At 40.1% G+C, this 13,637-nt stretch overlaps 1 protein-coding gene and 1 long non-coding RNA gene across 2 annotated transcripts; one reads left to right on the top strand and one right to left on the bottom strand.

Annotated features, from left to right (window-relative positions):
* Positions 1-803: 803 nt before the first annotated feature.
* Positions 804-9,330, bottom strand: FGB (fibrinogen beta chain). Its single transcript, XM_081021387.1, has 9 exons — positions 9,182-9,330; positions 8,942-8,962; positions 7,326-7,532; positions 6,402-6,585; positions 4,989-5,216; positions 4,073-4,186; positions 2,952-3,074; positions 1,813-2,098; positions 804-1,189 (listed from the first exon to the last, which is right to left on the bottom strand). Exons 1-9 carry the CDS (start codon positions 9,284-9,286, stop codon positions 961-963), a joined length of 1,497 nt encoding a protein of 498 aa, XP_080877513.1. The 5' UTR covers positions 9,287-9,330; the 3' UTR covers positions 804-960.
* On the top strand, positions 7,539-8,804 carry LOC308485551. Its single transcript, XR_013990604.1, has 2 exons — positions 7,539-7,862; positions 8,659-8,804. It is a non-coding gene; the product is annotated as an uncharacterized lncRNA (long non-coding RNA).
* Positions 9,331-13,637: the final 4,307 nt, after the last annotated feature.

Genomic DNA, 13,637 nt, shown 5'->3' on the forward strand with positions numbered 1-13,637 from the left:
AGATGAAAACTGGATTATTTGGGACATATAGACTTAAGAAACAGAGTTGGAGCTCCACCTCTAAACAAGTAGGCCTTGCTGGAAGAAATATGGTTAACATGGAGAAGGTACTTCCCCGACCTGGGGTGTTCAATATGAAAGATTTTCGAAGAAGCCGGCGGAAAGGGACTGAGAGAGATTCGAGAGCCTCGGACGTAAGGTCACCAGGCTAAAAAGATGGACTAATTGGACTTTGGTTTGGGATTGAAACCGGGAAGAGAAGGGTGGGGTTTAGAAGTCCAAAGGGGGCCTGATTTTTATTTTGCAGTGTAAAACTATATGCTCTTTATTATTATAAGAATGGGGAATCTGTGGAGGGGAATTAGGGACAATCTTAGGGAAGGTATTTTATAATTTGTTTTTATATCTCTTTTTTTTAATCTCTTTTTATGTATGATTAAGGTATATATTCTAAAAATTGTTAAATAATCTAAATTAATGGATAATAATGAATTAAGGTTTAAAATTATTATAAAGAATCACATTAATAATTTATGGTTAAGTAAATTAATAAATTATGATTAGGACATTAAGGATAAAAACTTGCTTGAATAAACAATCGGAGTTGGAATACAATAAGGGGAGGCGTGGGGAAGTCATGAAAAGAAGTTATTGAAAATGAGACTTAAAAGGTGGAATTTTTTATGTTGTGTTTTGTGTTATTTTTGTGTGTGTTTTTGTTTTGTTTTTTGTAACCTTTTGAAACTTTAATAAAGATTATTTAAAAAAAAATAAAAAAAATAAAAAAAAGTGTAAAATGCGAATTGCCTGTATAACACTTCTGCTTTTATTCACAGTGCATTTAACCAACATAAACATGGCAGAGTGCGTGTGTTTGCCGGTTAATGTTTTAATGCAAAGTTAGGCTCAAATATATCATGAAACAGATATGAGCACACAAAAAAATTTAAATAACCATCACTATTCTTGGATGATTGGTCTAATCTTCATGCTGGCTTTCTTCAGTGAATGCCAGGACCCTTTCCAATTCATCCATACCATGCCATCATCTGTTCCGTGTTTTGCCATTTCTGAGGTATAATGCCCACCCCAGTAGTATCTGCCATTTGGATTGGCGGAATGGCAACGATTGTACCACCAACCACCACCGTCTTCTTTGGAACACTGTTTCTTTGGGTCTGGATTTGGCCTGCGGGGTGAAATATACAAAAGGTATATTTTACATGCACCAATAAAAAAGTAAATGCATAATCTGCAAATCCAACATATATTAATTTATGTTATTAACTGTTTTCAATTCTGAATTTTAAAGTGCCCTGGTGAAGGGTGGGTAATAGATTTAAATTAATAGTAATAGTAATGATAATTACAACCATAATAAATGTAATTGTGCACCCAGTAATAGCTGTATCTTCCTTGGACAAAGTAATCTCTATTAATCACCCAGGAGATCATCCTATGGTTCTCCGAATGATGACTTATATAAATTATATAGCTTATAACTCTTAACACTAGGATACTTTTTATAATCTGTTCCAGCCTGACAGCATGATCCTATACATGTCTAATCAAAAGTAGCTCCCCCTGAATTAGAAATACGCCCCCCCAAAGCCTGACAGATGTATCTGTGTGCCCATCAGCCATCGGTGTTCATTTATTGCAATGGTAATAAACTATGTCAGCCCAACAGGATGCAGTCGTGCAACATCAAGAGTTGCAAAGGAAACAATTCATCTTTAGTCATACCCACATGTGTCCCAAATGTGTGTGCCAGAGTACAGTAGCAAACCAAGTGCAAACGCATACACATACCAGCCATCATTGTCTCTGTCAAAAGTGCTGAAGAACATGCTATTGTGGATTGTCATGGTTCGGTTTTCGCCATACAGCTGCGAGGCTCCTTCTAACAAGGCGTTTCCAGCTGTGCCCCTGTAGTTACTAACTGAGAGCTGATACTTGTTTGCTTCCCCCTGAATGCTGAATCCTCCATAGTGTGCTTTAACCTTATCACCATTCCAGTCTTCCAGTTCGATTAGAAGTTCAGTGGGTCCCATTTTGGTAAGCTGGCTGATTTTGTCATTTCCGAGCCAATATTCACCTGTGGGATAATGAAAACACATTGGCTAAAGAGATCTTCAGAAGAGGTTTTAAGGAATCTATTCTTTGGCCTAAATCTGTAAAACCTGAACCAAACAAGGCAGTTCCAAGAATTATGAGAACACCTAGCTGGACAATGAGTTAAAACCATATGTCATTTTTTTTTAACAACAGAAACAGAGAAATCCTGCTTATCCCTGCTCTTCTAATCACTCCAATGCAACCAACAGTCTTTTATTGATTTATGTAAGAGGAAAGTTCAGAGACTGTTAAGACAGCTACAGAAAACACTTCTTGACACTGTTTTGCTGTACAAACTTTATGCATCGATACAAAAAGGAAGCAAAGGTAGTCAAAAGTGGCAGGCATTAAGGCATTAAGGTGGCAGTGTTTATCAAACCTGGGTCTCCAGTTGTTGTTGGACTACAACTCCCATCATCCCTGACCACTGGTCCTGCTAGCTAGGGATGATGGGAGCTATAGTCCAATAACAGCTGGAGACTCAACTTTGAGAAATGTTGTAATGATGATTCATTAACACAGCCACTTGATCCATGTAGCTGCAAGTACATAGGAAGATACATTATACCGAGTGGGACTATTGACCCACTTTGCTCAGTGCTGTCTACACTGATTGGCAGTCTCTGTCCAGGGTTTTTGGCAGGGGACTCCCCCAACCCTACCCAGAGAATCTGGAGAATGAACTTGAAGCCTTCCACGTACAAAGCAGATGCTCTACCACTAAGAAGTCATGCAACTCCCAGGTTGCAATATGTCCTCTCACATTCTTCACCAGCCAAAGCAGCTGATAATAGTTCCATTAATAAGAAGCTGCTCAGAGTCAAGATTCTTACCAGGGGTGTCACAATAGTTCTTTCCACCACTGGATGCAACATTTCCAAACCCCTTTTTATAGGAATCCCATGTTCTTCCAAAGTTAACACTGCCATCTTGGCGGTTTTGAATAAGAAGCCAGCCTGGAAAAGGTAAAAGGATGCAAAAATCACCAGTCATTAACCAAAACAAAGGAAAGAAGAAGAATAAAAATGCTGGCACAGGTCATTTTAGTGTATCATCAATATGGCCTCAGTAATTTGTGTCTCAGTGTGTCTGAATGTACTGGTATATAGTAAAATACTGTACTGAATGTATATCAGTAAAATAAATAGCTGCACCTCTATCTAAAGGACATGCACTGTCTATTTGGACATTCTCATATCATTTCAATAGCAGAACTTGTCAGTGGATCATTGCTTGTGTAACAGAACAATACCTCTTAGAAATAATGAGATTTTAGCAACTGATTTCTCATGGGGTCAGATGCCCACTCTCTGGATTATAACCTGAGATTTTTTACCTTGCCCATCTCGAGATGGGCAGGATATTTAATACCAAAATATGCAACTATACTCTAAAAATATATGTTCACATCAAGGGCGGCACATGAGATTTCAAAGTGCTAAACTTTGATGTGATAGTATCCATAACACATAGGCTACTGGGGGTGGGTTAGGGAATCTTCTCAGAATTGAATTCCAGCTGTAGTTTGAGAGAATGTGCATCATACTTAACTACCAAATACTTAATTTCAAAGTTAAGTTGACAGGCTGTAACTGTTTTCTTGTTAACGCAAAAGCTGCAGGTGTAATACAGTTGGTGCAAATTTCTTTGCCACTCTTTTGGTTCTCTTTACGCAACATAGTAGCAGCTTCAAATGGGCAGCTTCAATGAGTCTTCTCCCTGAATAGCCTTCCCTCTCTCCTTGCCACTGTCACTTGGACTTGTTCTCTCCCTCTGGGACCAACCCACACCACTGCCTAGAAGGCAAGTGGAGGCTACAGTTCCCTCACCTTGCTCTTATCTCTGTTTGCATCCTGGAAGGGGCAGATGAACAGGAAGTAGCAGCACAGATGGGGAAGGGCAAGGGGTCCTGGAAATCACCAAGGAGCTCCTGTGGGGCACTGGCCCAACTCACCTCCATTGTCCGTTTTCATGTCGCAATAAACTCTGTATGGTTTGAAAAAAGGATCCGGTTGGACGAGATACATCTCAGATGTTTCACCTCCTTTCCGAATTATGTCTTCGCACTCTGCAATCAGAAAGCCATGATATATATTGCTGAGCAAGCTACAAAAATCTTTTCCTCCCCTCAATAGCCTGGTATTAGCAGAACCAATTACACACTGGCGTAAAACTGTTTACCGCCTCCCACTTTCTTTCTAAAGGATGAATTAAATTGAGTACCTGTTCTGTCCCACTCACATCCCTCAAACATGGAGTTTTCATAGGGTCTTTGTGTTTAGGGTCCACACCCAATACTTTTGGGGATCCTACTGATGTGAAAAGACTTTCCTCCACCCATTTTGTTAAAATACAAGGTTCCCTCAGTAGAATGAGGTAATAAGAGATTTTCATTAGCTTAAGCTGGCATGTCAGTGAACCAATTACCACGAGGGCCATCAACCAACTGGGAAGAAAGGAAGGAGAGGAGAACAGCAGGCAAGTTGGCCTTAGGCCAAGAATGTGGAACTTGCAGCTCTCCAGACATTGCTGGACTACAACTTCCATCATCCCTGACCATGCTGGTCAGGGATGATGGGATCTGAGAATCCAACAACAACTGGAGGACCACATATTCCCTGTCACTGTCATAGACCTTGGGATGAAGTTACAGGGCTGCTGTAGCCAGACCATCACCAGCCACAATGGACACAGAAGCTATAGCTGGGGGTCAGATTGCCCTGCTCATTATTTGGTGGTCACAAGAGATGCCTCATTGGAGATGACAGTGCGGTGTAAGGTTCTCTGTGAATGCACCAGTGGCACCCTCAAGGCTGCCTCTGCACCTGTCAAACTATGGAGCAAAACAAGTCAGGGAAGAGAGAGATTACCTTTGCCCGACACCACAGGTATATTGCATGAAACAGTACAGGGAGTGCGACATTCTTGCAACTGAGAAGTGACAGTTTTTTGCAGCTCTTGTATTTTCTTTTGCAAACTATCCACAACTGAACGAAGAAGTCGCAGGTTAGTTGGGATGTTGTTGTCTAGGTTATCTTTGATGAAAGTGTAGTGCTCTTCAACCTCCTTGTTGTATTGAGAAATTACATTCTGGTTATCTGGGGGGAAAAACAAATTCATCTATACTTTTTTTTAAAAAAAACTGCTAACAGAATAAAAGAGCATTTATTGTGTCAGTACATAGTACACAGTAGACTTTTTTCACCCAATAGGCTAGTAATCCGACACTGACTCCCACTGCCCTTGCATTCCTCTGCTGCATCCTTTGTGCATTTCTTTAGATTGGAAGCGCCTTGAGGCAGAGAACTGACCTCTCATTCTTTGTAAAACAGCATCAGTGTTAATAACACTTATCCAGAGTAGACCCACTGAAGTTAATGGACACGACCAATTTAGGTTCATTAATTTCAACGGATCTACTCTGAGTAGTACTTAAAGGTAAAGGAACCCCTGACAGTTAAGTCCAGTCACAGACGACTCTGGGGTTGCGGCGCTCATCTCACTTTATTGGCCGAGGGAGCCGGCGTACAGCTTCCGGGTCATGTGGCCAGCATGACTAAGCCGCTTCTGGCGAACCAGAGCAGTGCACGGAAACGCAGTTTACCTTCCTGCCGGAGCGGTACCTATTTATCTACTTGCACTTTGACGTGCTTTCGAACTGCTAGGTTGGCAGGAGGAGTAGGACTTAGCCGCATATATATGGAGGGTACAATAGAAATAATAAATACTAATATGTTATAAGCCATGATCAAGATTTGACTTCTGCTTTATCTCCTGGACAAGCACTTCAGATGTTTGTAGATATCTGCCTATCTGGTTCAGCACGAGAGTCAGGAATTATTACCCTGATTAGAGATTGATGGCTGGCTGATATGATCAAACTGCCATACTGCTCAATGTGTCATTTTCACACATGGTTCTTACATTCCAATCCCAATATAAAGCTATTCAAAATAGACAACAGTGTTTAAGTTTTCATTTAATGCTATTTTTATGTATGATTTTAATGTCTCTCCTTTTTTTCTATTTTTGTTGTGTAAGTCACCTTGAGATACCCAATTACAAAAATATAACTAATACATAAAGGTAAGAACTGAAATTTTTTTTTAAAGCATTCTGCTGTCCCACCACATGTTTGAGTGTGGTCACGAATGTGCCCTCTGGTGGTCATTATTATCATCCATCTTTCTTGAGAAGCCTTTCAGGATACCCAGAGCAAGGCAGTTTTGCCTATGTATTGATTTGCAGCAAGTGATAAATAACAATAGCAGGGTTTAGTTTACCTAGTACTTGTTTCTGTTTCTTTGCTAGCCTCTCATCCAGCAGATGGGTATAAGAATATATAGTTGAAGTGGACTGCTCTAGCTTCTGCACTTTGTCTGTTAGATCCTGCACAGTTGGCTTCACCGTCCTTTCCTGTTTCAGCAGCGCAGTCCGCAGCTCACATCCAGTTGGGCATAAGACTCCCTTTAAAAAGCGCACACACACAAACACAATGCGATTGAATGCAGTAGGTTAGAGCTAACATGACATTAAGTACATTTTTTAAATTCAATGTGCATGCTTTTTTAAAAAATTATGCAAGTAGCGATGCCATCCCATAGTGCTTGGGTGTGGGTGTGCATGGAGTTCTGAATGGGTAAAAAAGAGAGAGAGACATAATTGGCCCTGTCTATCTGATTGCTTAATTCATACATGACCATGAGTGATATGGAATTGAATCACAAGAAGGTTACCTCCACAGAATTTCAGGCATATACGGATCGGGCATACAAAGTAGGTGCTAACAAATCAATTAATTGGCCAGCCACACATTTGTAGCTGGTTTTGTCATAACAGATGGCTAGTAATTGGGAGAGATAAAGAACAGAATGTCTGTGCTATGATGTGTAAACAAGATGAGTTCTTAAACCATTAAAATAGCTATTGTTTAAAAGCAGGTGCTATATAAATACCTGATGGCCACACGGATGTTTCACTATAGACCCGGCAAAGTAGCTCTGAAGCAAGCTCCCCAGCAGTGCATGTTTGTAATTTTTGAAATATCAGGATTACAGCCCAAAGCAAACCAACAAGAAATGGACTAATAGCACATATACTTTCCCACCGAAGTGCTTCCAAGAGGTAGCCTTATCAAACAGGATGAAACCTGCTACTTGCTCTTAAGAATTATCGTCCCACCACACTAGTAATGCACATAAACCTACCAGCTCTTCCGACATATGTTTGCAGCCTCCATGGTCAGGGAATACAATCTGCTCTCTTTTTCGGCCAGCCACAGGTGGTTTAGTTGGACGAGCCCGATATCGAAAGCCACTACTGGGAGGAAGAGGAGCTGGACGGAGAGTTGGATATGGCTCCCGTTTTTTGTTCAGTGGCCTGTGACCTCGTGCATCTACTCCATCGCCGTCAACCTGTTCACCGACGGCAGTGGGAGGATAAATAATCCTGTTACTGTTATAATCTGCAAACAATTTACATTATAAAAAGAATACGTTGTGCATCTACCGAAGTATTTATTCCTCCAAAGTTTTGCTCATTTTCCAGTTGCTCTCTCCTGTGTAGTTTGGGGAGGGGCTGGGGCTGCATATTTTTAAAGTTTTTCCATATGTTCTTAATGGTTTAAAATGTTTTCATCTATTTTACTTATTTTTCTTTAACCTGTACTGTTTTGCTGCTTTGTCATGTTCCATCTGGGCTCCTTTGGCAGGAATGGCAGGATGGAAATTGAATAAATAAAGCTGGTAGGTTCACATGTAACGCCAAGCCATAGTTAAAACAAACTAAGGTTTGTAAGCCAACAACAAACCATGGCTTCAGATTGTGGTTTGTTGGCAGTTAATAAAGCACAGTTAAGCACTGGGCAGGGTTTATGTGTAATACTAAGTCATGGTTTAATAAACCATGGGTTGGTATTATGAACAAACCAGGCCTGCTCTAGTATTTTGGACTGGAGCGGGGGGCACAGGGGTCATCAAGGAAGCTCAGAATAAAACTGTATGCAGAAATCTGTGGTTGGAGGCAAGTAAATTCTTCAATATATTTGACATTCTTTTGAAACCCATTAAGGGATGGGGAAATCACTTAGCATGTGATCTGGAGAATAACAGCAGATAGAGAAATGGCTGCCTATTTATTCTTTGCTTGGACATGCACCCTTCCCAGCATAGTTTTTAATTGGAAAAAACTGCATTGAAAGGTGCAGTTTGGTCCTAACAATTATGAGTTTTTGTGCTTACAAATACATAAAGATGCATAAGGAATAGGGCTAATATCCCTTAGATATTCCTAACCTAACATCCCAATGAAATGAACAAAACCTGAGAAAAAATGAATCCAAAAGCAATGGAAGGCAAAAATCAATTTTAAGATAAAATGAGATAATATATTACAATACAAATAATTATCCATTGAACTTCATTCAAAAGATTAACTGAATTCACAAAAGGTGACAGTGTTCCCATAGACAAAGTTCATGTGCTATTGAATTGTCATGTTAGAGAAATTTTCTTCCCCCTGATGGTATCATGTCCTTTTCAGTATCTTATGTGGAAACAGTCAAACTATACCTGAATAATCCCATGAGGACCAGCAGGCTTTCCTCACCCCACCCGCCAGCTTTATTTCAAGAAATGAATGATAAATGTCTCTGGAATGGCAATATTAAATAAATTCTTAACTTGGAGGTAAGTGCATTTTTTTCACACACACAATTATTTGACAGCAAATTATAAGCAAATATGTAAGTTTCTGGAACGGAATCCATAATTGTAACCATTATGTGGTTTGTTTTTCTTTAATTAAGAAGAAAACTCGGTCTTACCGGAGCTGCGGTTGTGGTTACCTATATAAAGGAAAAGGGAAGAAAGAAGGGAAAAGGATCAGCATTAATTACACATAACTCAAGAATTCAACCCTTCTTTCCTACATGTTTAATTTGCAAATTATTATTTCCTTAATGCAAATAAAACGGTATTAGGTTTTGCCTCTATTTTCTGAAATCTAAACCAAAAATGCGAACACATTATTATTATTATTATTTAAAAAACCTTTCTATTCTAACCTCCTCTTCATCATCATAGTCAACAGCAGCCTGGGATTTAACAACGACAACAACAGAAAGGAGAAACAGCAACAGTAGTTTCATGATTTTGGATTGCATGAGCATCTTAGCAGCTTTCCTCCCCTCTGTAAAATCAGAGAAAGCAAGTCAGTGATCATATATAAATGAATCAACCTGAAGTATCTTAGCCGGTTAATGATAGGTCTGCCATCCCACACACTGTTAATATTTAACCTAAATGTTCAGAGTTTGTGCCTGGACAAAGTCTCCAGTTGAGCAACATCTTTTGCTATGTACCATCTTCAAGGGAGGACAAATAGGTGTCATTTAAATATAGCCCTGTTCATTTGCGGAAATTAAAAATGTTGTAGTTGTAAGAAATTGGGTAAAGAAAACAGACTAGCAGTGTTTGCAACTGTAATCAGGGTCTTGATAGTCTTGTTCCTTCGTCTCCTTTTCACTCTTCAGGTATCAGCAACCCTGACCCAAAGCTATGTATAACTACATTGTCTCAGACCTAAAGAAAGTTAAATGTCATCCTTTAAGTCCCATTGAAATCAATAGGGAGAGTTATTTGATGTGACTATGACCTAATGGTCAGGGGTCCCTTTTTATGCCCTATTAATTCCTATGGAGTTGGTCTTTCCTTTACTCACATGTAGTTTTCAAGTCTGTTACTGTAATTTTACATACCCTTTCTGTGGTTTTGGATATTTTTCATACTTTGTAAATGCTAACCTGGTCTTCAAATGGCATTGCATGCTGCCCATCCTAAGCCACGTCATCTCCATTTTAAAAAGTGCAATTTATTCTTCAACCTTAAGTCTCACTGTGCAACAGATTAGCAGCTTTGAATACTTACACAATGAGAAGAGCTTCTGCAAATCTTTGATGTGGTACATCATCAACCGGATTAACCAGATGACGATTTTTATTTAAGCTTATTAGTTGCATACTACCTCAAGCTCTCTCCACGCCAAACAAAGTTTTATAAGCATCTATCATCTCCCTTCTAACAGTGCCTATCTAAGCGAGATTGAGGGGTATCAGATCTCCTGCTGCAATCCAGCCAGCACAGGAGATACATGTGTGACTTATCTCCTTTTTTCCTGACATGGCTCTACTTGGAGAATGGCCATAGCTCAATAGGCCTTGCATGGTGAAGATCCTAGTATCTCCAGGAAAGTGTGGGAAATAGCCCTGCCTTAAAACTTGGGAGAGCCATTGCCAGGCAGTGCAGATGAGCCAGATGGACTGACGGTCTGACTCTGCATGTGGTAGCTTCTGTGTAAGTTATGCCAACTTCAGGAAGTCTGATCCTGGGGCCCAACAAACATACAGAGATGGTCTCTGTCCTACCAGTGGACATACTTTGGGGCCCAATATTGACTACTATTACTGAAAGAACTGCCAGCGGTAACTAAGCCCTCAGAAATATCCATGAGTATAGTCATACCTTGGAAGTCAAACGGAATCCATTCTGGAAGTCCGTTCAGCTTCCAAAGCATTCAGAAATAAAGGCGCAGCTTCTGATTGGCTGCTGGAAGCCCCTACAGCCAACAGGAAGCTGTGTCGGACATCCGGGTTCCAAAGAACAAACCGGAACACTCACTTCCGGGATTGTGGCGTTCGGGAGCCAAAACGTTTGACTCACAAGTCGTTCGGGATCCAAGGTACAACTGTAGTTGCTAGAATACCAGTTGATAGAATAACAGCTGCTGGGAACTTCAGAAGAGGGCTCTTGAGCTCAAATCCTGTTTGCAAGCTTCCCAAAGGCATCTAGTTGGCCCGTGTGAGAACAGAATGCTGGACTAGATGGGTCATTGGCCTGATCCAGCAGGCTCTTCTTATGTCATAATGTTGTGTAAATACCGCTTCCCAGAACAGCAGTTGGAGCACACAGGATAAGCAGAAGTGTGTATATAGCTGAAAACTTGACTATCTGGAGATATTTAACACTATTTAGCAAATGTATAGCCATACAAAATTGTGCTATACTTGGAAGTCTCACTGAGAGTTCAATAGGACTTACTCCCAGGACCAGAGTTGTTGAAGCTCAGACTTTGGGACACCCATTCCTGAACAAATTTATCTATTATTTATTGGCTTGTCTCAGCCTAGGAGTATGTGGAAATGGAGTAGTGAATACAAATGTCCCACAAATCCACCTAACCCCGCTCCCACTAAGGCAAATAAAAACCACCACCATTAACTCTGGCTATAGCCATTAAAAGCCAGACCAAATAAAAATGTCTCCCAGCACTTCTTGAAAATGATTATGTTCAAGCCTTGAATATCTATGGGATGGAAATTACACAATTTTAGGGCAACACCGAGAACCTCTCTTTGCAAGTCCTTGTTGTTCAAATATGGCAAATAGGTGACACAGTATGTTCATTTCCTTGAACTGTTATGAAGTATGTTGCTTTTTCTTTTTTTGATGAGGCAGGAAAACGACCATCTTAGCAATTATTGGAAGGTACAGTAATTCATTCTACTGAGAGAGAATGTGTAGCAGATTATTCTAGCTCAAGAGGTGGAGGTAACGAGTTTTTCTTAAAACAAGAAAATGTTGGCTGACATTTCTCCTTTTCCTAGGCTTTCCTCTTATTTACCTATATATTTGGACAGTGGAGAACAGAGACCCTAACCTGCATCGTTTGCCTTGTTGGTTTGTTCAGTCATGGTGCAATGTGCTGCTTTGACTGATAAGCCAAGGCCACTAGTTAGTGACTCTCAGATCAAATGATATGTCTGTGTGCAGCTCTGCAGAATTCTATGAGTAGGCCACAGATAAGCCACTGTGTTTGTGCAAGAGGGGGCTCTTTACTGGTTGTTAACTTATTTAGAAATGTCCTTTTCCCCCAAGCAGGGTTGCAAACCTACTCTGTCTTTTAAAAGAGCAATGCAAACATGAAATCTCTCTCTGACCCTCTCAAATTGTAGTCTGAAGGCAACAAATATTTGTAGTAGTTTATCGTAAGTGAGAATACATCATGACAATATGCTGGAAGCAAGCAAGTACACACACACACACTTTTAAAGATTAATGTGTGGGGTGCTTCCTGTTTATTTTCATCAGCTGACTTAACCCGGTTGTGAAATTTAGCATGGAACTTGAACTAAACAATTTTAAAAAAGCTCTGAAAGCTCTCCAGAAAAGTGGGACTCATCAAATGAATAAACAAACAATTTAAAAGACTTCTGTCCATATCCAAAATAGTTAGCTGTAAAAATATTTGGAAGAAACTATAATCTGATACGATCTGGGATTTGTTTGTTTTTTGAAACTTCTTGGAAGGAATTTGAATCTTGGCTATCTCTAGCTCTAAGGGCAAGCAAGGATCTTTTTTAGAAACAGTGCAGCTGCATTTCTACACATACATGCCTGGCAGCATGCATGCTTGCTCAGAAGTAAACCACATTGAATTCATTGGGGCTTACTCACAGATAAGTATGTATAATATCAGAGCCAAGTAAATCTTGCCAGATTTCTAATGTTAAAAAAACAGAATCTTTTTCTTGAGGTCAATGAAAAGCTAACTCACGCACTCTTCTGTTCAGAATCTGTAACTACACTTAGTGCCCTCTGAGGTACAAAACATAACTGAAGCCATCCGATTAAACTTGTCCACAGATGTAGTGGAACTCAGTTTTACAATAATTATTACACAATACTGTACACACGCATGCACAAACATTCCACAGCCACTTTTGCAATTCATTATATTCAGTGTATCTTGACGGTATGGGTGCTGCCTTGAGCACAATATTCCCATTTTTATTTTCACAAATTTGCTTTAAGCTTTATTCAGTAGCGGCGTCAGAAAAAACTTAGTGGGCAAGAATAGAGCTGCCACCATTTCTGCAGAGCAAGCAGCAGTGCTAACAGGTACGACCTCTCAGAACTTAATTTATTTACTACACAAAGGTAGAAACAAATAAAATGACTTAAAACAGCAAAAATAAGTAAAAATCCACAAACAATAAATTACTGCAGTGACCCAGGGAAAATTAAAATATGTTACTATACCAGAAGTGAATGCAGCCCTCGATATGGAAAATGTTCCTCACCCATGATATAAATAAAGGTGGCATTTGAACTGCTGTAGTGCATTCTGGTAGTTTCAGCACAGGGATAGTCATATAGCATTCATAGGAAGCTGTGTTATGCCAAGTCAGACCATTGGTCCACCTGGGTCAGTACCATCTGCATTGACTGGCAACTGCTTTCCACGGGTTTTATCCGTCCATCCAATGAGTACCTTTTGCATGCTAAGGATGTGCTTAACTGCTGAACCACAGCTCTTCCCTGGTTACTTCCTAACACCGCCACAGTTTAATGCCTTTGGACAACTATCCAGCATCACTGACGTAGAGTGATACCTCAGGTTAAGAACTTAATTCATTCTGGAGGTCCGTTCTTAACCTGAAACTTTTCTTAACCTGAAGCACC

This window comes from Podarcis pityusensis (genome assembly GCF_964106645.2).
Source record: "Podarcis pityusensis genome assembly, chromosome: 9".
Lineage (NCBI taxonomy): Eukaryota > Metazoa > Chordata > Lepidosauria > Squamata > Lacertidae > Podarcis > Podarcis pityusensis.

Excerpts from the sequence above, each read along its gene's own strand:
- FGB (XM_081021387.1), bottom strand. The coding sequence starts at position 9,286 with ATGCTCATGCAATCCAAAATCATGAAACTACTGTTGCTGTTTCTCCTT. Across the intron at positions 6,586-7,325 it reads AACATATGTCGGAAGAGCTG|GGAGTCTTATGCCCAACTGG; the intron begins GTAGGTTTATGT and ends CGCTTTTTAAAG. Across the intron at positions 3,075-4,072 it reads CATGAAAACGGACAATGGAG|GCTGGCTTCTTATTCAAAAC; the intron begins GTGAGTTGGGCC and ends TACCTTTTCCAG.